This window comes from Takifugu flavidus, chromosome 14 (genome assembly GCF_003711565.1).
Source record: "Takifugu flavidus isolate HTHZ2018 chromosome 14, ASM371156v2, whole genome shotgun sequence".
Taxonomy (NCBI): domain Eukaryota; kingdom Metazoa; phylum Chordata; class Actinopteri; order Tetraodontiformes; family Tetraodontidae; genus Takifugu; species Takifugu flavidus.
Genome location: NC_079533.1, coordinates 8,138,326 through 8,161,614, shown reverse-complemented (window position 1 = coordinate 8,161,614; position 23,289 = coordinate 8,138,326). Strand labels below are relative to the sequence as shown.

The window sequence follows — 23,289 nt, the reverse complement described above, 5'->3', positions numbered from 1 at the left end:
CGAAGACGGAAGAAACCTGCCGTTTCGTAGCTTGAGATTGTTATAAGACAGTAGATTGCCTGCAAACACACCATAATACGCAACTCGTTCATCAACCATTAACTGAAAAACGACGCTACGGTTTTATTAGTGCAGTGGAATGTGTCACAGTAGTGATTAGGGTGATTTTAAATCCTGCTCTTTCTCGCTTAACGGTTGATCTAATGCGTTGAGGTCCATCCATCGTACTGAGCATGCGCGACTTCGCATGTTAGCGCCGCTACAAATGTTATCATAGTTTCGCTACCGCGTCTGCCATTACGCTACAGAGTAGCGAGGGCTGCATTTTTAAAGCCCCCTTACACTATTTTTGTTCGGGTTGTTGCCTTATCGTGAATCAACGCGTCTCGCATCGGTGCGATGCGTCTAAACCGAAACGGGAAGCGCGCGTGACTGTTTTCGATTCTGTTTCCTGTTTTTTTTTTTTGTTTGTTTTTTTAAATTATTATTATTTTATTTTTTATGAACTCGAAGCATCAGTGTCGTGAACACCAGGGCTACCTGATGTGGGCTGAGACTGCACGATATAATGGCGCTCATGGAAAGATCAAGGGCAACAACTGCGAGGAGTAACAAGTGAAGGTAAGGCGTTCGATGTGCACGGGACTGCGCACGGATGGCACCGTTTGTACCGATGGGGTCATTTATTTGTGAGGATCCGCAGGGGTATGAACTCTGTGCGAGTACGTGGATGAAAGAACACTACCAAATGAAGAAACCCCTTAATATGTTTACAACATGTATTTACAGGAACTGTAGTGCACCATGGGAAACTCGCCATCAAAAAGTGCCAGCGGAGAGGAGCCAGTCAAAACAACTTTATTTGAAAGCGAGCCAGATGGAATAACATACAGAATTCCTGCTCTGATTTACCTGAGGCACAGCCACACCTTCCTCGCCTTTGCAGAGAAAAGATCCTCGCCCTCTGACTTCGATGCCAAAAACCTTGTCATGAGGAGGGGAACATTGAAAGATGATGGCTCTGTACAGGTTGTCACATTCTGCAATAGCCACGATAAAACAGCCATGTTCAACACTTAAAAAGTGCAATCAACTGTGTTTTTGATTGATCCCCTTTGTTGTTTTTTTTAACAAATGTCTTCCAGTGGTCTACGAGCCATGTGCTGTCAGTGGCGTGTCTCCCCAACCACCGAGCTATGAATCCCTGCCCCGTCTATGAAAAGAACAGCAAAACGTTGTTTTTGTTTTTTATCTGCGTCTGGAGGCACACCACAGAGTGGAGACAGATCCTCACAGGTAAGAACAAGACCCGCCTTTGCTGCGCCACCAGCACTGATGACGGCCAAACCTGGAGTCCAGCTAAAGACTTAACTGAAAGCACAATTGGCGAGGCTGTCCACAAGTGGGCCACATTCGCCGTGGGCCCCGGCCACGGTGTCCAGCTAGAGAACGGCAGGTTGATCATCCCAGCATACGCCTATTATATCCCTTACAGATGCTTCTCCATTCCCATTCCCTTCACTGTCTGCCCACGAGCGCTGTCGGTATATAGCGAGGACTTTGGCCAGACGTGGCACATTGGTAAAATGCTTAGCAAAAAGTCATGTGAGTGTGAAATGGCGGAAATAATAGACCACGAGGGCAGGAGCCACCTCTACTGTAATGCACGCAACTCCGGGGGCCACAGGTGCGAGGCCCTGAGTGAAAACAGTGGCCTTTATTTTGACAAACCCCACATCGCTCCAGAGCTAATCGAACCACCTTCAGGCTGCCAGGGCAGCGTGATCGGCTTCCCCGCCCCCGAATTCATCCCCAACGACGAGGCCGACAGCAAAGCTTGCGGCACGTCGCTCCTGTCTCCCGACACCCAAACGTGGCTGCTCTTCATCCACCCAACTAACAAGTCCAGTAGAAGGGACATGGGTGTTTACTTGAACCGCTCCCCCCTGCACTCATCGGGATGGGACAGGCCCAGGATCATCCACAGGGGACCGAGCGGATACTCTGACCTGGCTTACAACGGAGACAAGGATCAGTTCTCGTGCTTGATGGAGTGCGGGAAGGAAAGTGAACTGGAGCAGATCGCGTTCACGTCGTTCACCCTTAATGACGTCATGCAGACAGGCAGCAAGAAAGACAAGAAGATGCGTTGAATCGCTCCTTTATTTCCGTGTTAGCGTATAGTTCTCTCATTCCTGTGCAACGTTAGAGTCCCCTAACTACTGTGTACTGTGCTGTGACATCTGTCTGTGTTTACTGTGCTACATTCTGGACATGATAATGCATGCACAAGTCGTGTGTTCTGTTGCCGCCGGTATACACGAAAAGCAATTTCCCGTCAGAATGCGAGGCGCTGTGTTTTGAAAAAAGGACTCATTTTAAAAGGTTGGGCGACGGATTCGAAGCATGCCGTGTCGGACTGTCATCTCCAAGTCGGGCTTTGTGTTCAGCATTTTTGCATCTCGTCACCCTGGCAGGATCGTCTGAGCGGGTGGAGACCTACCTCTTTTTAATTTCCTATTGCGGTCACAAATGCCTTCAGTACGGCTGATGCTAAAGCTAAACTCATGGCAACGAGAGACGACAAAGATAAGAGTCACGATTTTGAGTTGGTTTTTGGGGGGGTGTGCAAGAGTAATCTTTCTTTTTAAACATGATTTGGGACTGTTTTCCACTCCCCAGCACATATATAACAGTTTTTTTCTCCCTTCTGACATTACAAAGTGCAGCTTTATGACCAGATGTGATCAGCTGGCCGTCAATAATCAGAAGAAAGCATGTGACAGCATGTACCCGCTGAGGGACCCTCACCGTTTATATAGCCATTAGAAACTTGCACATAGGAAACCTCGGTAAAAATACCTCGTTGCCTAACGTTATGAAACCTGCGGGTGGATCTAAACTGGTTTCCTTGTTTTGTTGACTGTTGTGAGAAGTGACAAAACCTGCATGAAACTTGTATTTTAGTAGAAAATAATAAACCTGACTTGTGATTCCCTGACTTGTCTCATTCTCCTTTTTGGACATTCCTGTGATGAGAGGGTTTTAGAAAGCATGAGCACAGCTTAAAACATGGATGCTGTCCTTCTCAAATAGACTGAAGATCATGTTTTGATTCATCCGCTGCTAAAATGGGACTTTTAAAATGAAAGGCTGCTGTTGAGCCACCCAGGGGAAGTTTGATGTGCTGCTGCAGATGTGCAGTCAACAGGGGAGGAAGGAATGCTGATATTCCCTGCTTCAGTATTCCAAGACTGCTATTTAATTACCAAGTGTAGATATGAAAAAACATTCAGAGTATCCAGCTGCAGTGACCTTAAATCTGCAGTACCGAGTTATTTCATTTGGGTTGTATGTATCTGTGATGTAATCCTGTGATGAATTCCACATGACAGGGTGGAACAACACTAGAAGTTCTTCAGCTCTTTAAACAAAGAACATGTCTTAGATGGTTGTGTTTCTAATAGTTACCAGATAATGAGGCTCACAGAAGCCTGGAGGAGTAAAATAAGGACGAGATTTCATCAGAGCGCTTAAATGTCACACCGCCAGTGGGAACGCGCGATGGCGCAGACGCTGAAGCCGGGATGCTGCGATGGGCAGCAGCAGCAGCAGCACCAAGACGACCCTGGGAAAATATCTAGCGGCTCCTCCGCGAGCAGGATGAATCACCAGGTCCGACCTGCTTCCCCTCTGAGCGCGTTGGCGGCGACACATCCAGGGTTCTCGGCACACGACGGTGAAGTTCACACACTCATTTCTGTCTGTGGTGGCCTTTAATGTGCAGGGGGCAGCATGTGCAGTGTCACAGCTGCCTCATTGTTCTTGGGCCCCCCATTAGCGCGACCCCAAGGTCCACAGGTGAAGAACCGCCAGACAGATTAACAGACTTCCGCCAAACCTCTACTCTGCCTTTTTTAAAGCTTTTAAAATTAAAGGAATTGTTGACATATTCAGGAGTTCTTGTGAAGCGGCCGCATGCTCATTACATCAATAAATCTGGTCCTTTCCCGTATTACTTAAAAATATTTTCGTTTTCTTTCAGTCTCAAAAAAAGTTCAGAGTGAAACAACCTGGGAAAAGGCTGAACTCTTGTCGTCAGGCAGCAGTAAAAAGCCCCTGTGTGCAATTAAATGTACCCAAGGTGCAAGGTAGAGTACCATTAGACAAGGTCAGACAGGCTGGGAAGTATTCGCTCACTGGCGTTGGCTTGAATGTAGTCTCATCAGTGTTCATAAAAACATCCGTAAATCCAACGCTGTAAATCTGTCATGACAGTTTTATTGTTGGACACGAAGGTTCAGGGATGCGTTTAAATGAGAGCAGAAAGAGTGTTTCCAGCTCCCTGTTTGGATGAGAGCGTGTGGAGCCTGCAGGCTCTTCTGCTCAGTGCGTCATGTCGTGCGTTCGTCCCCCTCGGGTCATATTAAGAGACAACGATGCGTTCACTTTCTTCTCTCTCGCTCCCCCTTTTTTTTTGTTTCTCTTTGTTGCAAGACAGTAAAATGTTAAATAATGCAGCCAGTTACATTTTCAAGGTTTGATTGGAGTATCTACGTATGTACACTGGAAGCTACTGTACACACAGTCCCAGTCAGCCGTTTCTGCACAGTTGACGTGTTCGACCCGCTGTCCTGTTTGCTGTGTGACCGTTCACATTTGCGCCGGCTAAAACTACTTCATGTATCAAAAAGAAACAGAAAAATTCCATCGCAATGGGAAATCACAGAAGGAGCAAGTCCTCCTCTTCACATTACAGAGCACTGAAATCAATACAAACCTGAAGGGAACAGACATGAACTGCACAGTCGGAATGGAGATGTGCGCCTGTACGAAAGAAATGAGTGTTTTCAGGTTTACACAAACGGAGGTTAATAAATCTCACCCCAAGTGATTTCTGACAAGAGTAATATCAGCCTCGGTAAACTCCAGCTTCATTTCTGTCCTAGCATCTGAAAAGATCTTTTTTTTAAGCACAGTGTCCAAATTCACAAGCTCTGTGGCCTTTTTTTTCTCTCTTGTCCAAGCGTCTAAAAAGAGAAATAATTCTGATTGTGGATCAGCAAGGCCAACATCTTTCCATACTGTTTAGTACAACACAAAGATTCATTCATGTCACGTGGACACACACACTTGCGACTTCAGAGAGTCTTTAAAGCAAAATCGCCCACCGGCAGAAACCCTGGATCAAACAGTGAGACCATTTAGAGTTAAGAAATGGCTTCCTTGTGCACTGTGGATCCATACTGAAGCCATGCCTCGCTGCCCCGCCGGCCGGGCTGCTCTCGGTTAAAGGGACATGCGCACAGTCTACAGACAGAGAAAGAAAGATGCAGGGCTGGGAGAGTGTCTGGCAGAGGTTTACCCGCTACTCTTTACTAGACTGACCGCTAATTAGCCGCTGCAAAAACTACCATAATGCACTTTAAGTTCAAAGCCAGCGAGTTCTTTAGAATTTAGACAAAAATATTGTGCACATAAATGAATCATGGATTCATCATGAATGAATGCAATATCATTTTTTTTTTTATACCAGGCTTGATTATTGAGTCTTAGAGTCTAATAACAAGTGATCTATTGTTCCCAACCCTGTAAAGCCATGAGCATATCGTACCAGTCACATGCACACTATGGGAAATGTCAGGCTAGACAGATGAGTACCAACCTTTAGCTCTCTGGCTGCTGGCTACTAAACATCATAGAGAGTAACAGGCAGCTGTGAAGGGAGGAGTGTCACATGTCCAATGAAAGCACCGTTAGCGCAGTAAAAGTTGAATTTTCACACAGAGGTGAATTTTCTTTCCCCCCTATTAGATCCTCCACCCTCACATCCTCTCGATCACTCAGAGTCCTGCAGCCTCCACCTCAGAGCGAGATAATTAGTCTCTGAACAACCTGCACTGAGCCGTACATGACCTGTTTTTGTTTTTTAAACCATCGATCATTTTTTTTTCTTTTTATATGTGACACAATTGACTGCGCAAAATGGAAATGCGCACATACTTGGAAGCGTAATGTTGCTGAGGACATGCAAGTTGAGTATACAGCAGAGCGAAAAGCGATGTTTCCCAATGTCATTATCTTCCTCGCCCTCTCAAAACATTGTCGGTCCGTCAGATTTGGGGTCTTTATGAGCGCAGCTCTTTCTTTGAGTGTGGCTTGTTTCCCAGCAGGGCGTCGATTTCCGTGACGATTTGTGGGGTCATTTGAGTTAAAATCTGCGAGGAGCAGGCAGAGAAAGCACCCAACCTTAAATATGACTTTGATCTGTCAAACTGAACAACAATTTCTGCGGAGAAGGTCAGAAATGCTACTGTACCCGCATGGCCCCCAGGTTTTCCAGCAGCTGGTCAGTGGTAGAAACACCCAGAAGTACTGAGCTGACACCCTCACTGCGCAGACACCAGGCTGAAAAAAAGAGGAAAAACTTTTAATCCAAAGACTATTAAAGGGTCTCTTTGCCTCGTGGATTGCCTGCACTGCACAAACATGCGTAGTTTGGGTCTTACCTATGGCTAACTGTGCAGCGGTGCAGCTCAGCCTGTCTGCCAGTAGATGGAGCTCTTTGATCTTGATGAGCTGCCTGCGGCCCTCCTCGCTGTTCACCCGCTCCTTCAGCCACTGGTACCCCTTCAAATGGAGAAAATGGAGAAACACACTGCTGCGTCTCACTGATCGGAGCGGGACAATTACACCAGGGGCGTTTGAAGTGGGACAAACCCCGGAGGAGAGCTGGGTAAATCAAACTGACCTTCATCGCCGCTCTGGAGCACTCCGGTACTCCATCGCTGTACTTGCCCGTGATTAATCCACAAGCAAGTGGAGACCAGGTCATGGCTCCGACCCCTGAAGGAGTGAAATGATGGCACACATGTAGATTTAATGAAATGATATCACATTAGGGAGGAATTAACAACATGCTGCTAATGGCGGCGACTGACCGATCTTGTGGTAGAGCTCAGGAAGCTGCACCTCCACTTTATCCCTCTGGAAGTAGTGATACTCTGCCTGCTCACACACAGGCGGTATCAGATTGAACTGGCGTGCGACCGAGTACGCTTCCTTGTGCGAGAGAGAGGAAAACCCCAGTCAGCAAGTGTGCATCAAGAGCACATTTGTAAGGAGAGAATAGGAGGCGGGCAGTCACCATGATTTCCATGGCGCTCCAGCGTGATGTCCCCCAGTACATGGCCATTCCCTGGTTTATTACGAACGTCATGGCCCGAACGATCTCTGCGATTCACATGTAACACCACGACAAGGTCTTAGCACTCTGCAGCTCTTGTGCTGGAGGCTGCACTACAACGTACACTCTCAAGCTCATCACCTTCCATCGGACTGTTGACGTCATTTCTGTTGGCAAAGACGATGTCCACGTAGTCCAGCTGGAGCCTTGATAAGGATCCTCGTAAACCTGGAGAATGAGCGTCAGCGTTAATGCCCTCCCGGACCTGCGGATTACCGGTAACACGTCCCTGTTCTGGGTCAGACTGGAGCTGCCCCTGCACCTCAAACACCCTGAACGTGCACGAGCAGTTTAAAACAGCATTCACACTCCATTAACATGCTGATATGTGGACACACGTGGACCTTCCTGTCTATATCCCTCCAATACCAGACAATTAGCAAATCTTGTGAGCATCTGCGTCTGCTCTTCTGTCCCGTTTCATCAACACGTAACTGCAACAGTGTGTTTCACTGTCTTCGCCTATTATGAATCACGCCTCATGCTCCGAGAACGATGTACAGCTTTTACTCTGACGTGGGATGTGGAGTTAACACACTCACACGCAAAGATTAAAGGGTCACCGGATGAATCATCACAACTCAAACCGCTTTTCTTTACAACAACAAGCAAATAACGAGACGATTTATGATGATGCGCTGCTCAGACTCTGCTCTTAGCTGATCGATGATTGCAGACGATAGCGGGTGGCTCCGGAGAGGAGGACGTCAAACTCTACCTTCAATAATGTGCTTTCTGGAGAGCCCTCGCTCCGTCTCTGCCCTGCGACCGGATGAAAACCCATATTAGCGGCACCGCCAGGAAACGATATTTCAAAAAGAAAACAGGAGCTGCTGCGTCGCACTTACTGTCCTCCCCAGTATATTTTTGTTGTGATGACGAAACTGGAGCGTCTGATGAGGACAGAGTCAAAATGAGCAACACTGGCAACTTTTGTTCTCAAGATCTAAAACCTCTGATAGTCACCTCCAGCCTTTCTTCTTGATAATGTTGCCTAAAGTGATCTCTGCTCTGTGGAGACAAAAGATAGATAGATAGATAGATAGATAGATAGATAGATAGATAGATAGATAGATAGATAGATAGATAGATAGATAGATAGATAGATAGATAGATAGATAGATAGATAGATAGATAGATAGATAGATGGATGATAGTTGGGAAGGCTGACCTTCCTGAAGCGTACACCTCCGCTGTGTCAAACAGGTTCACTCCATTCTCGTAAGCTATGGTCATCAGGTTCTCCGCCATCTGCATGGATGCAGAAATTGAGCCCAGAGAAGACGGTCGCGATCGCCCAGAGGTCAGAGGTCACGCGCGCATCAACGCTCAGCTTTAGACTGAAGCCGCACGGGCAGACGCGACAAAGAGAGTCTCACCTCGTCGGAGATCTGCGATCCGAACGTCACCCAGGTGCCTGCAGCAGAGCGGAGAGGTTCAGTTCGGCCCGAAGGCTGGAGAACACAGAGGAACACACTCCTGCTTCTACACACCAACTCACCTAAGCCCAGGCAGGAAACACGTAGGCCTGACTTTCCCAGGTTCCTGTGGGAAAGATCAGAAACAAACAATGGGAAAAGATGGCACCAAGTGTGCACGTGGGTGAAGTGTGGGTACTTGGTGAGATCTAACATTCGCTGATGTGTGGAAGGGACAAGTCAGTAAATCTGGGGATCCTTCGCTCGGTTTGCTGGATCCACTCTCACACATGAACGTGCTGTAGGATTTCCCCAGAAACATCTGGACAGCTGCACATTACCTCACCTCTGATGCTCCATGAGTACAGGGGGGAGATTCATACCGCACCTTTTCTACCCTCACAAAATTTGGACCTCAACGTAATTGTCCTCATTGTTTACTCGTTTATTCCCTGATGATGCTTTGTTTGGATTTGTCACGTGCACAAAACGCACAGAGCGATCGGGCCTCCGCATCTGCCCCTCCCGGAGGAGCGGCGGGCTCCGGGGACCAGACCCAGATGTTGAGTGAGTTCATGTTTAAGCCATTTGCTGCGGCTCAGCCCTGATCGGAGGCGTGTTCGTATGATTCGTTCCATACGGTGTTTTCTCTTCCTCTATGGGATGTTTTCATGGTCTCTGGTGGATAAAATGACATAAATAATCCTGATTTTTTTGCTACTTTAACAGAATAAAGTGTGCGGACTTGTGTTTTGCTCACTATGAAATCCTGGCTATATCTCACACTGGGAACAATGAAACAGGGCGTATAAGAGGAACAAGAACACCTCACTTCTTGGTACCTGTTGCTGAATTAATCGTCTCCTCTCCCTGGTGGTTAAATTACAGCGCATGTCTCATTGCTGTGAAACAATTGACCTCTTGTACTTAATATGTTAACGGATCGGTGTAATACAGCAGGTCAGTCAAATCGCCTCTGGGAGGAGAACTCTGCTCAGAAATAAAAAGGTCTGCAGGCTAAATGGCCCAAAATCCCCCCCTAAGCTGAAGAGAAGTCCATTACCCAGAATGCCACAGCTGATTATCCAGGGAGCTGAATTCTGAGAGGTGTGTTTGTGACCACAGAGCATGTACAGTGCGGGCTTCACGCTTGCTCTCCTCCTCATCCTCCTCCTCTTCCACCAGGCAGCCTCTCCCTCATTCTAATTAGGCAGCTGGAGAGGCAGCAGAACTGCAGTGCAACTCGCCGCTCGCCGTCTTTTCATCTCCGGCGCCGCTCCCTTCTCCGCTCGCCTGTCTGCCTGCCTGACTGCCACAAATAGCCAAACGCAGAAAGACAGACTGTCACAGCATTTAGACTCAGTCCAACGAGTGCCGCTTTTATTTTCCCCTGGTCTATTTTTACAGCTTGACCTTAAACTATTTTTAGATTCCTGCATATGTAAGCGTTTGTGTCGGTGCCACTGTTTGAGCACCGGCTTCGCGGGGGCGTGTGTGTGTGTGTGTGTGGTGTGTGTGTGTGTGTGTGTGTGTGTGTGTGTGTGTGTGTGAAACACAATATTTATTATCTCTTTAAACTCTTGTCAAAATAGCAGGCAGGTGGAAGTTGAAGGAATCTGTGGCTCTTTGTAGGGAAATCTGGCTGGTTTGTCCACCAGCTCAGTCGCTAACAATCATTTGAACAATGGGGGTAAATATATCAGACACACGGAGGAAAACAGACTTTAGGGACCTTTTTCCCTATTTTTTGTTCCCTTATGAAGGTTATTGTATTGTCTTTGTGGCTTCCATCAGCTCATGCCTTTCATTCTCAACTTCAGTCGGGGGGATTTCAAAGAGATTTTTTTTTTATGACGTTTGATAAGGTTGGACCAATAACAGCGTCCAAAAATATTCTCTACTCGTTAAAACAAAGACTCTTAATTCATGAACAAGTACAGCGTTTTGGTTTCTGTATCACCCTGGAGATGAGAGCAGTGACACTCCGGTCCAAATATTTGGCCATCTTTAATTTGTGACATCGTTTGAAGCTGAAATCTACACAAAAGGAGCATCAAACTAAGAAAGTAAACATGTTTGAGGAATGTTGGCTAAAGGAAGCGGTCCATACCTTTCAGACAGTCTAGACTCATGATTCTGAAAGACCAGCTTGGTCGTCAGTGGTATCGCGTGTTTACTGGGCATTTCAGAAGCTAATCCAGAAGCTAATCGTTAGCTACAACCCCGACAGCAGCACTGCAAAATATTGCATGAGACAAAGTAAAGTTTTCCATTGATATTTGGCGCTGATAATTCCGCATGTTGTTTATAAAGCGAATTGTCAGGCCCAATTCAAAAAGTGCTTAACATTCTGGAGCACACACCAGTGAATGTCAAGCATCCGCAATTGTCGCACGTGAACCCTCTGACACCCACAACGCTTTTGGTTTTAGAAAAAAGAAAAAGAAAAAAACAAACAGCTCCAGGCTAGAAAAACATGCTAAAATCCACTTTCCGTGTCACCAGGAGCGCGCTGAAGTGGGTTGATTTCACGCTCTCCGTGCACGGGACACTTTTGTTGTCTGTGCAGTCGAGGATTGTCATTGTTTCTGCGTATGACAGCCACCCCCCACCCCCACCCCCACCCTCCACTCCACGGCTCTCTGCAGTGCTGCAGTGCTAAATTACTATCAGCGAGTCTGGAGAAACACATGCTCCCCCTCTTTCCTCTCACTATCTGCTTCATGACAGCCTCGCCACTGCATCTGATTCGGTTCGGATCAGCTGGGTGTAGATGCTGAGGGCGACGCGGTCTTTGTTGTGTGTGTGTGTGTGTGTGGGGGGGGGGGGATCAATGTTCTCACGTGCGTATTCTTGCTGGATGGGAATTGCGCTCGAGTGCAGGCACAGATCTGCATAAGCTCATGCATGAATGCACTGGAGAGCTCACACAAATGCAGATGGCCCCCTCTCTCTCTCTCTCTCTCTCTGGCCATTCTAACAGGCCTGTGCTCTTACTTATTTTCTCTGCTGTCATAAATCATCCACTCCAAACAGGGTGGTTACAGGCTTGGCTGTTCCAAACCCTAATTAATGCAGCACAGACAGGGGGGGCCACACAGGTGCTCCGTCATGATGCAGTCAGCATCTTCACTGGTGCTGACATTTAGTGTTCGCTGTCACCCCAGAGAGGAGGAGGACACCGTATACGCACGGTCATGGGGCAACCGACTGGAGATTAGGAATAATATGCAACACATGCTGAGCAGGCTTTTCTCCAGGGGGAAACACACCCAGATATGAATAACTCACACCCATTTGTGTGTGTGTGTGTGTGTGTGTGCGTGCATTTATATGCATTTGTCTGCACACACTCCCACTGTGTTAATAATGCCATAGTCACCGTTTCAGGGTTTTCAAGGGTCGCTTCACTCCAAAGGAGAACATATATCCCTCCACTCCTGCCCAGATTTCTCTCCGAGGGGGATAATGGACTTTAAAGAGCCGACACCGGTATCAGTTTCCTCTGCTCGCGGTTCTGTTTTATGAGTGAAGGTTAAAATTTGTCTCTCACTCAAGGACGTCGTTACTACGGGAAAAAAAAGGCAACATTTCAGGAAGTTGCCTAGTGCCAAAGCAACTTTACAGGTCCATGTTGGGACAAAGGCTCCCTGGGGGGCGGCTGCAGGTTGGAGAGGGTCCGTTCATGGGTGAAGCTGATTTTGAATTGAACAGAACCACAGACGCAGCCGAGCGGCAGCCTCTCGGACCCACTGCAGATACGAGCAGGAATCCTGGATGGAAAAACGTTATCGGCTACTAAAGACGTGCAAGTTCGGAAAAGTGTGTGTTCGATTGGAAGAGGGCGAGCCGATCATTCATCAGGGTTAAAAGCAAAGTAGGTTTTCACACCCAGTGCACAAAATCACACGCTGCTTATGTAACAGGTACACAACAGCAGCCAGCCTTAACGGAGGGGGGGTGGGGTGGGGGGGTCATCTTCCTCCAACTCAGCCATGCCTCTATCTCTGCAGCAGTGCATCATAATCCATAGATCCCTTTTTACTTTCTCTCCTTTCACGTTTTATCAGCTGCTCATTGGCCTTCAAACCAACCGGGAGGTGAGACCAGAGGACTCCGACTGTCTCGTCCCCTGGTCACAGGCGTCCCCTGGTCCTGGACGTGAGGGGTGAACCGAGCGGTCCGCAGGTGACCATTGGGAGAAGGGAAGTTTGAACTCGGAGCCGCCTGACTGAGTTCAGATGGAATGTATTCATGAGTCTGAGCGACGGAGGGGGTCGGAGCACCGTCTGAATGGTGGATCTTAGAGCAGATGATCTCACAGTGTGTTCAGCTCAGGCTGTCTGCTGTCGAAGACTCACTTTTTTTTCGGTTTGATCTTAAAACTCGGATTATCAAGTCAAACTTGTAGAACCGCTTTCCTTCCACGCTACCGTTGCTCTCATGCCGTGAGACTGCTTAGCGGCTGTCTCAGAGATGATGTCAGCGACCTTTTAGGAAGGCATGATGCAGATTCCTCTTTGGCAACATCCACCACACCAATATTGACACGTCAAAGCCTGAGTGAGCCTCAGTGACCCAGCATTAACTCTGTATTGAAAAAGGAAATGTAGCTCATTCGTGCACCTCTCAACGGCCCGAGGCTGCAAATGATATCAACTTAATAGGGCCGACATTTTTAAAGTATTACAAAATCAGATGTCACTTAGCTGTTCTTTTTGGGGCCAGTTAGTCCCTTTTTTATATATATATATACTGTATATTCGTGGCATGCGAGCGTTCCTGGAGTTGAACAGATGGTCTCAACAGGTTTCATTAAATCAAGAGCAGCGTTGCAGTTCGATGCTGACGGTCACTCCCCAAAGGTTCAAAGACGGAGGTCAGTAACAAAGAAACGCTGTGGAGAAACTGGGATGTCAAGAAGGATGGAGAGCTCCCCATTTAATGAACGGAGGTGGGAAAATTGCCGAAGACTTTCCTGTTCTCAGCCACCAGATCGTTATCTAGCATTTACCGAGCGTGCTGATCGTTTAGAGAAGAGTCGCGGGTAACAAATGTGTGACTGACGGAGATAGGCGGCGTTCTAGGGGCTGTTTTGTTGAGGAAGCAGGTGAGCGGTTGGATGAAGACAGAAGAAGCTTCTCACCTCCAGCTTAAATAAACCTCGGTGAGTATTTCTTCCTGGTCGCCACGGCAGCTGGACGAGTAGCTCTTGAACAGGGGTAACTCCGGGATCTGACGAGGGCGTCGTTAATGCAAACCTCTCACTCCATAGACATGAAGGTAGCTTCTGCGGCTAATTAGCTTAGCATCGGGAGGACGGTCCCAGCGGTTTAATTTTCGTCAGACACTAAAGCTCGTCTGATCTCAGGTGTAACAGAGACTCTTTTGAAGCTGATTCAGATTTAGAAACAGCAAAATGACATTCATGCGTCTCTGGAGAAGCTGCAGCCAGGGAGCCACTCCTTCGTGTGTCGGTGCACCGTTTTATATAAGCAGGTTCTTCACTCCACCTCTCAGGCGCTGCAGACACCTCAGCCTGTCCAGCAGCCAAACAAGAGAACCATCCAAGAGTGGCGCATTTTTCCATGCTGGAAATACACCTAACTTGCTGCTGGTGAAAAGAGAAAACCTGGTTGCCATAGAAACGGCCAGTTTCCTGAATGACAGAACTTGCAGACGCTCCCCAGGTGCCAGAGTTAATTGCTCATTTGGGTATATTTATGAGGCCGACGTGCAATGACGCTGCCTAATTGAAACAAAGCCTCTCTTTTAACATTAATTTTGTTTTATTTGCTTTCCTTAATATGTTATAAATGTATGTTGGAAAATTTGAATCCAAGAATTTTATACTTTTGGGAATTTTGTTGCATGAATTTGGCTGAGACATCTGACAGAAACACACTTTGTGCTGCATCTAACGATCCAACTCTGCTAACCGAGCGCGTCTAACCGTTGGTTTCCTTGGACGTTCTTCAGACGCAGACGCCAGCCAGACTTTGGCAACATTTGATGTTCTTCTGGGTTACTGGGAGTCGTTACTAAGCGTTTCGGTCCAGATATGTAAAATAATCCCATGTTCTCTGGGTCATTTGTGCATTTATGTCGCCTTTTCTTCATCTTGGGGGGCGACAGGAGGGTGGTAACAGGCAGCAGGTGTCATCACCGACTCAGGTCAAAGCGATCACAAGATTGATCAGAGAAGAATTGATGCCATCTGGAACACTGAATGCTGATTGTTTCCATTCAGCTGTTCGCCTGAGGAAACCATCAAAAGACAGGAGACGAGGCAACATTCACTCTGAGCGTGACACCTCCCTTTCTTCCCGACTTCCTGGCTGCAGTGAAACACGGAAGTGTGACCACTGCTGCTAACGACCACAGCAGCGCCGCCTAATTAGGAAACGACACTCACTAAAACAACTGAAGACCACGCCCGCAGTGCTGCCCCCCCGGCCAACACAGCCGACCATATGCTGCACCAACTTCCTGGCGCCGCGGTCCTTATTAGGGCCACTTTTCCTGAGGCGCAATTATCCAGACCAATCGCAAGTTTGTCTCTGAAGGAGGAGGCGGAATCCAGGTTTCATCTTCTGTTTTTAACCATCCTATTAAATGGAATTGCCGTCAATTCAATCAACCTGATTACCTGGAAAACGGGTCATTAAACGTCTCCTCCGGGTGCCCCCAATCTGAATGGCGGGAACGGGTGTTGGTAGAGATTAGAGACGACCCCATGCATATTTACATTAGGCTGCTACTCTGAGGGGGGGTGTGGGGTGGGGGGTTCATAGGGTTTGTTTGCCGCTAACTCCAAATTGCTGTTATTCTGGTCTGTTTTCCAGCTCGCTCTTATGACTCAGACCTGGTGTTGGCCACAAACGTCTCCTGCACATCTGCAACCTGCACTGCTAATCCCATTAACGCGCCCGTTCGTGTTTAATAACGCTTCTGTCTGCGTAGTATTGACTCAGCAAGCGGCGCGCTTCCTTTTGTTTCTCTAAAACCTGCATTTTGTTCCCGTGGGACGCCGATTCTGTAGATGACGGCGAGCACGTGTGCGGCGCTTGACAGGGATGTTGATGGGCAATAATGTGCTCGCCTTGAGATGGTGCAGAGGTCAGAAGGCCACAGTAACTGAAGGGAACAGAGAGCCATCCACCCCCAGTGAGGCTCCAGCTCCACACTCACCTGTACTTCATGCTGCTGTGGCGCCCGATGGCCTCCTTCATGTGGGCATGGCCCTGTGTTACCTGCCGGGCCCCGGACCCCTCCCTGGTCTTGACCGAACCTTGTGAGATGTAGTTGCCGTTACTTCCTTGTCCACTGCCTCCTCCTCCTCCTCCGCCGCCGCCTCCTCCTCCTCCTGCACTCCCGCCGCCTCCTCCTCCTCCCCCGCTGCTCCCCCCAGGAGGGGGAGCGGTGCGGAGGCCACAAAGTCGGTCCTCGCTGCGACTCTTGAGGTTGTGCTCAGTGCAGGCGAAAGACACCTGCATCCTGACCCTGGTCTGTCACACACAGCGACGAAAATCCAAGCTCTGGGGGGGCACGATGGGGGGTCTGGCCCAGCAGCACGGTCTGGTGCTGCGTAATACTGTGTCCCAGGTTGTTCCGCTGGGGAAGATCCAACCGGCTTGTGCGGGAAAGGCTTAGACAGGACAGGTGAGAGGTGTTCTCCGAGCGTCGGGCAGAGCAGGCGAGAGTCCAGCCGGTAACATGACACACACAGAGTTGCCGTCTGCTCCGTCTCCTGTCTGCTGATGCAAATCTGGCAAAAGGGTGTTCTGAGTTTTCACACTCACAGGATGCACCGGGGCTGCTCTCCAAAAACCATCAGGAGGCTGTGTAGCATCGCAGCAGATTGATGGGGTTTTAATAGGTGACAGGGAGGGGGGGGATTCCTCACCACAGCGACGGCCCCTACATGCATGCACGGGCTCCTATGGTTTAAGTTGCGCGGTGAAGGGCTTGAGAGTCGCCTGTCTTCTCTGCTCAGCTGAGGTTAGATGAGTCCGCTTGGAAACGAGGAGCCGGGGAGTGTGCTGCAGCAATGACACAGCCGCAGCCACAGGCATCTTCACACCTCACGCCTCAGGAAATAAGCCTTCGTGTGTTGCGGTCTCCAAATCTTTCGCATTTACTCTGTCCATCCCAAACCTGCCTCAATTGTGCGCGTCAGCCGGAGCGAAACAGGCTCGGTCGTATTCACGCAGCCGAAATCCACCAATGCACCATCGCCCCGCAGCTTCACGCAGCATCGATAGATGAGGAGGCAAAGCAAGAATAATCAGAGGATCGGAGAGCCGGATTACCTTCAGCGTGTGGAGACGTTCACGCACCGGCAGCAGCTGCGCGGCTCCATCGTTATTCGGTAAAATCTCACGGGGCTCGGGTTTGAAAAAAATGCCGGCATACTGGCTCCCAGATCAGCTGCAGCGGACATGTCAGAGGCGCCCCTGGGTTCTCCCTCTCAGCACATTTTTTATTTAATACAAACCTCCTCCCCTTCTGTTTTTTAGTCTCCAGGCTCCAAAATATTCACGAAACACACAGACACTGTGGGGGTTTTAAAGATGCTCTCTCTCTCTCTCCCGTTCTCTCTCTCTCTCTCTCTCTCTCGCGCGCGCTCACTCGCTCGCTCTCTCTCTCTCTCTTGATCTATACATTTTTCATCACACACCACAGTGCTGCACACGCATCCCTACACGCATTTGCATTCATGTTTCATAACTACAGACGTGTTTAATTTCACTCTAATTTCCATTTAAGTCGATGATGAATGACCAGGGTTCCTCGTTCTCATGTGCAGTAATTTCTCCTGTTGTTCCACCACGCCCATCATGATCATTTCTGCAGTATTGTGATGATGATGATGATGATGATGATGATGATGATGATGATGATGATGATGATGATGATGATGAGGGTGATGATGAGGGTGGCCATCATCATCTCCTGCAAAAATAACTTCCATGTAAATCAAAGTCTCACTAAGAGCAAGTGATCAAGCCCTTCCAGGCTGTGTTGGAACCCATGTAGGTTCCTCAAGAATCCATCCTATAATGAAAGCATCCAGGATTGCAGACACACAAGCCTTCATCATTTCTGTCAATTTACCCCCTGCGGTGATGCCAAATGCAGCAGCTTTGGAGCATGTTTCCTGGGCAATCAGCTTTTTCTAAAGTTGGACATCAGCTTGGAGCGTTGGAGGGTAGAAGCTGGGATGGAGAGAGGAACTGGGCTGTATTTATTCATCCATTCACACACTGGTGGCAGAGCAACCAATCAGGATTCAGGAATAATCTCACTCTTAATACACAGCAGGGGTTCAGAGGCTTGCTCAAGGACACTTGGACACGTGCACGGGGGACATTAATCAGACTTTTAAAATCCAAATTCTACCGTTTTCTCTGTTCCAGCAGGAACAGCAACAACAACAGCGTTCATCCTTAAGAAAAGGAGGAGACGGCAGAGACGGAGTGAAGAGCGGGCGATTTGGTGTCCTTGAAGGAGACGGCTGTGTTGTCAGACGCTGAAGCTCATTTCAAAGCGCTGCTGCTTCTAACTGGGATGATGCGCTAAACTGCCAAGTCATCCCACATGAAATCTTCTGGTTTATTCACGCCGCGCCTCAAATCAACAGCTAATTCTTTGATTTCGGAGGCGCCTGGATGTCAGGTAGAACCCCGGCTCCGCAGCCCTTCAACTACAGTGATGCTGAGGGCTTCGTGGGCCTCCTGGATCCACATTTTGACCTCCAGGGCTCCTCTCAGACACGTTCCTTTCCGTGCACTCCGAGCCAGTAAAAATGAAGCCAGTCAGAGGAAATTTATTAAACACTTTAACCAGAGTTGCTTTTCCATCAATCATCCGCGTGACAGCTTGAGCTGTATTCAAACATGCGCGACTTTGAAGATTTAAATTCATAATCTGCCTGCCAGCGTCTGGGGGGTTCGGTCCTCTGGGTCTCTCCTGCTCACACAAACCTGGTGAGCCCAGTGAAACCAGCAGAGGAGAGAAACCAGTAAGGTCCGACTGGTTCATTGTAGGAAAGATGCCTCAGCGGAAAGTGCACGTTCAGCTGCCTCCTTTTCCTGTTTAATGCTCCATTTGTGACTCGGGTTTCAGGTTAACAGCGCCCCCCACAGGCCGCGCTGCTGAACTAACCCGTCTTAACTTCCAACCCTGCTCTGTTGTTTTAAATAAAATGAGTTAAACAATAGCTTTAAATATTCATTTCACCATTGTGAACGAGCCACAAACAAACAGACTAGAAGAGGTTCTTCAATACGAACGATTACGCAATAATGAAATATGCAACGCCGGTGTTTGATGCTACCAAGCGGGCGATTTTCCTTGTGTCACAGTTTTCTGCAAGAATGATTTCACAGATTTTCATCTTAAAGGGCAAAAACAATGGAGGACTTGGAAGTGAAAAACAACAAATCGCTGCCTGTCCCCTCCTATCAAGTCATGCATGATTCATGCCGAACTGGCGCCGGCCCTGTCACGCTGCCTTTTGAGCAACGCTAACCACTTCTCTTTACAGCCATCAGTGACGTCTGCCCTCGCTCCCTGCACTTCCCTCGGAGGTCTCTTGTGTACGTCGGGATATTTCCCCCCCGTTGACCCTCTCACCTGTATGTCATTGCGGAGCGCTCGGCCTCGCACTCGGCCAGGGAGAGCCCATATTCCCTCAGGTAGAGCTCCAGACGGCGGCGCTCCACCAGCCTGTGCGCCGCCTCCAGGATCTGCGAGGCCAGGGCCTCGGACTCGGTCCTCTGCTCGGGGCTCTTGCTGCTCTTGGGTCCAGCTTTGGCTGCGATGCTCCCTGAGGAGGAGGAAGCTTTGGGCTTCTTGCTGATGCCATACAGGTCTTCCACCGAGTATTTGCCCCCTTTACCTCCCCCCGTTCCGCCACGGCTGGCAAACATTTTCACCTCCAGTCAGATGCTGCAGACCGATGAAGACCGCTCCTCTCTTTCCTTTGGTTTTGCCTGCAACATCTACTTTGGGCAACAAAATCAGCGTCTCAGTGAGGAGCCCAACAACAAGGCGGTGCTATTTTAATAGAGATTCATGCAGATTTTAAACATCCGGCCCGAGAATGTCAGGCATCAAACAGCTGGAAAGGGAACTTGAAGGACTCGCGAAGCATCAAAAAGTCCCGATGGTTCCTTTGGGGAGTCGAAATCCAAAATAAAACAAAAGCGGTCCAGATATGGCAGCGGCAGCACCCAGTCACAGCTGATGACTCCCAGTGATGTGAGGTGCTTCTTTGAGTAAAAATGGAATCGGGAAAGCAATCAGCATCTTTCTCCCTTTATCTCTTAAAAGAGGGATTTAGGTTGAAGCTGCCCCAGCTTATATTTGTTCAGATTAGAGGAGGGCCCGGATGAAGTATCTGGACTTGTGCAGCTGCCGTATAATCCCACTCCCGTGTCAGGGTTCGTCCTTTCTGTCCTTTCTGTGACTTTTTTCCCCCACTACTGTTTGGTTTTCAAGGGCAGTGTCATCATAATGAACATTTTATTAACCTTCCAGCTCCTGCTTGCTCAATAAAAGACACACTGGCGTCCGTCAAAGGTCTCTCGAAGGCTCCAGGTCAAAGAAATGACACGGAATTAAAGGCTTTGTTTTTGAAAGGGGGGAAAGGGAGCTGCTGATGGTATGGAGAGGGTCACCTGTAACCTGCTGTGCACACCTGAAGCCCCACACTTGGAAATATTGGTAAATATCTATTTACCATCACTGATAAGTCAGATTCGTCACATCCGTGAGACACAACAAAGGTGGGGTGGGGTGGGGTGGGGGGTCAAAGGTCAAATGAATCATTGACACATCACGTGGACACACGTCAGGCTCATTCACTGTCTGACAGTCCCATCATGCATCTGTCCTTCGTCCTTCCAGCTGCCATGGCGACGTGGCACTCTGAATCCACCATGCTGTTGGCTGACTTCCCGCTGCAGTGGCATTTGGAGGGAGAGATCAGCTGGGATTAAGCTGCTGTAATCGCTCTTTCCATTGACCGCAGTCACACGAGCAGCTGGAGGACGCCGACCTTCATCATAAATTGTGACCCGGAGCGTTTCCAGTCTTTCCTATTTGCAACCATGGGATTATTATGAAGTGTGTATGTGTGTGGGGGGTGACAAAAATATGTTTGCATTTGTGTGAGTCCTGGTGTCCATATTGTATAACAGTCCGATTTCTGGGTTATGGAACAGTGGAGCTGTTTTTTTTAGCAATGTGTTGCATAACAGTGCAAAGATAAATTTAGTAAGTCTGACCATATAGACACTCAAAAAATATAGACCTTCAATCGTTTCTTGAAGCCGTGCACATGCTGTACAAGATGAGCAAGCCTGTGATTTATAAGGAAGAGGGGGGTTTACTGCGGATGGGGCCATTTTAGAACCAGTGTGGGAGGGACACGCAGTTTTTTAAAATCAGGAATCCCCTCTGATGTCGCCAGAATGGAGCAAAGACCAGTAAAATAATTTCTCTGCGTCACTGAGGCCACATCAACACTGTCAAAAGGAAGCAGGTATGAGCAGCGCTGTCTCTACTGACACCTGGTGGCCAGGCTGAGTAACAACAACCAGCCAGAGACCGCATGAGCTCTTCAAAAGATTAAAAACAGATCAGAATATTTAATGCTGGAAACATTTGAGGGACAAAGGTTGATGTCTGTTCGGCATGGAGGTGCAGTGGTTACCGGCCACAAGCTTTCATGTTTCTGTTTGGCACCCTGGTTGGCTCCTGGAGGCCAGAAACATGAAAAGTGGAGATTCAAAGGGTTGCTGGGATTGGTCGATCAGCAGCCCAGGCAGGGGGTGCTCTTGCCGGTGGCTCCGTGACCTCTGACGCTCCAGCATCCTCATGACCCTCATTAAATGTACGCAGCAGTGAACAGATATTGAAGCTCATTAAATATTCAGTGATTTCAGTTCTAAGGACTGTCTGCCAGCTATATCTCACTACAGGTCATTAGGAGTCAAATTTATGCCGAATGAAACTGGGAAAACAAAATGTAAATTCTGGATTTATGTGGATCTGCAAGAGGACTCTTTATATAATCGGTTTGCATTCATGGCGCGATCAAGGCCCCAGGTTTGTGTTTAAACCTGCAGTGGGTCCATTCTGTGACGCTGTTGGACATGTCATCAAACACATGTCCAACAGCCTCTCAGCACTGGGGTACCAGCCTTTACTGGTTGATGTGACCTGTCTCTGTACTGGTGAGTGAGAAAGATGCTCCATCTCCAAGATTAAACACGCGAGTATTGTATCCACAGATGACGCGATATCATAGACGACGTTCTTCTAAGTGAACATTGGTGAGAGAGCAGCCGATCTTCGTGAGCTCGACTAACCGAGCACTATTTTTACCTCAGGGTGCGATACAATAATGTGGCCTCTAGAGGGAGACAAAGTAACGCAGCTGGATCTAACTCCCTCTGGCTCCTCACACCACCAGTCCTTCGGTTCTCTGCCTCTTAATTATTCATGTTTTTGAGTACAGAAAACAACTAATGTCCCAACTTTAGGTTACTGTGTAAGAAAAACGAAAAGCATTATTTCCCAGTTGGAAAACGGACAGTATACTTCGTGTGGCCAGGGGGCGCTAATAGCACGTTTAACAATGCTTACGCAACCATTCTAGGGAAAATCCCCCATGGCCTGTTAATGGTCTGTTGTTGTTGGGGTGGTGGTCATCACTGCTGTGTATAAACTTTGTAGAATAAGAGTCTCCCCAGGGCGGGTTACAGTTACTTTTAAAGTGAGTAATCTGATTACACGCAGTACTTTGCTCCTTTTGTGGACCTACTAGTATTGCGTCCAGATGCTGGTGAAATTATAACCATATGCTCTCTTCTCAGATAGTGCCCAAAGGTGCAAAGAGTCAGGAAAACACACACACACACACACACACACAGAGTGCCCTGTTGGTGGGGTCAGTAATAAACATGAGCGGTCGTGTTTTCACAGTGTAATAACTGATGTGAAGGATGCACTCTGGTGCTCTGTCGGCTGCAGGCATGTCAAGAATGAGGGGTTTCATACTGTACCAAAAACAATCTGAATTACCGGGTACACAAAGTCAAAATGATTAATCAGCATGAAAATATTCCTGTTAGGATGCAGCAAAAGCTAAACGACAGTTGAATATAAAGTTGAGGCAAACCGCTTTTTTAAAAAAAGGCCAGCATTGACTCTAATCAGGCAGAAGCTGGGGGCTTTGCCGCAGCACAAAAGCTCAAGTCAGCCATTTGGGTCCTCTGCAGACTTTCTTTCCCCTCTTTGATTGAGACCCTCAAAAGATTCCCAGTGGTGGAGGAAACGGCCAGCTTCTGTGGGAGGAGGAGATGGCGAGCGCACATCTGGAGGTCAGGATTTACGCCGGTGGGGCTTCGGTGATGTGAGGGAGTTAAGTCCGGGGCATGAAGGTGAGGTGTGTTCCAGGGGTTAAAACAGAAGGAGAGTAAACTCATCAATCTGAGATCCACAAACCCGGGTTCAAAAAGGAAACCAGATCAGGAACACCTTAAACACGACAAGTTTATTTACAACCTTTTCCTGCTTTTGATTCACGACCCTTTTCTGCCTCTCTGTCACACA

General features: G+C 48.3%; 2 protein-coding genes across 3 annotated transcripts; one reads left to right on the top strand and one right to left on the bottom strand.

Annotated features, from left to right (window-relative positions):
- Positions 1-70: 70 nt before the first annotated feature.
- On the top strand, positions 71-3,001 carry LOC130537669 (sialidase-3-like). The gene is made up of 3 exons (XM_057054631.1): positions 71-621; positions 790-1,029; positions 1,146-3,001. The coding sequence occupies exons 2-3, from the start codon at positions 805-807 to the stop codon at positions 2,151-2,153; spliced, it is 1,233 nt and encodes a 410-aa protein (XP_056910611.1). The 5' UTR covers positions 71-621; positions 790-804; the 3' UTR covers positions 2,154-3,001.
- Positions 3,002-4,261: 1,260 nt separating this feature from the next.
- Positions 4,262-19,641, bottom strand: LOC130537668 (voltage-gated potassium channel subunit beta-2-like). Of its 2 annotated transcripts, none has more exons than XM_057054629.1 (14): positions 19,303-19,641; positions 8,748-8,791; positions 8,626-8,663; positions 8,418-8,497; positions 8,213-8,257; positions 8,095-8,139; positions 7,965-8,008; positions 7,328-7,414; positions 7,148-7,233; positions 6,942-7,062; positions 6,752-6,846; positions 6,510-6,630; positions 6,320-6,408; positions 4,262-6,218 (listed from the first exon to the last, which is right to left on the bottom strand). In XM_057054629.1, the coding sequence occupies exons 1-14, from the start codon at positions 19,596-19,598 to the stop codon at positions 6,129-6,131; spliced, it is 1,281 nt and encodes a 426-aa protein (XP_056910609.1). In that variant the 5' UTR covers positions 19,599-19,641; the 3' UTR covers positions 4,262-6,128. The 2 variants fall into 2 exon arrangements, with proteins under 2 accessions (XP_056910609.1, XP_056910608.1); XM_057054628.1 differs by lacking the exon at positions 19,303-19,641 and adding an exon at positions 15,856-17,262.
- Between the last annotated feature and the right edge of the window lie 3,648 nt (positions 19,642-23,289).

Bases quoted from the DNA above. Each gene is read 5' to 3' on its own strand.
- LOC130537669 (XM_057054631.1), top strand. From the start codon at position 805: ATGGGAAACTCGCCATCAAAAAGTGCCAGCGGAGAGGAGCCAGTCAAA. The intron at 1,030-1,145 runs GTTGTCACATTC...AATGTCTTCCAG, and splicing joins AAGATGATGGCTCTGTACAG to TGGTCTACGAGCCATGTGCT.
- LOC130537668 (XM_057054628.1), bottom strand. From the start codon at position 16,160: ATGCAGGTGTCTTTCGCCTGCACTGAGCACAACCTCAAGAGTCGCAGC. The intron at 8,792-15,855 runs GTGAGTGTGGAG...TCTTTCCCACAG, and splicing joins CACAGCAGCATGAAGTACAG to GAACCTGGGAAAGTCAGGCC. The intron at 7,234-7,327 runs GTGATGAGCTTG...TGTGAATCGCAG, and splicing joins CGTCAACAGTCCGATGGAAG to AGATCGTTCGGGCCATGACG.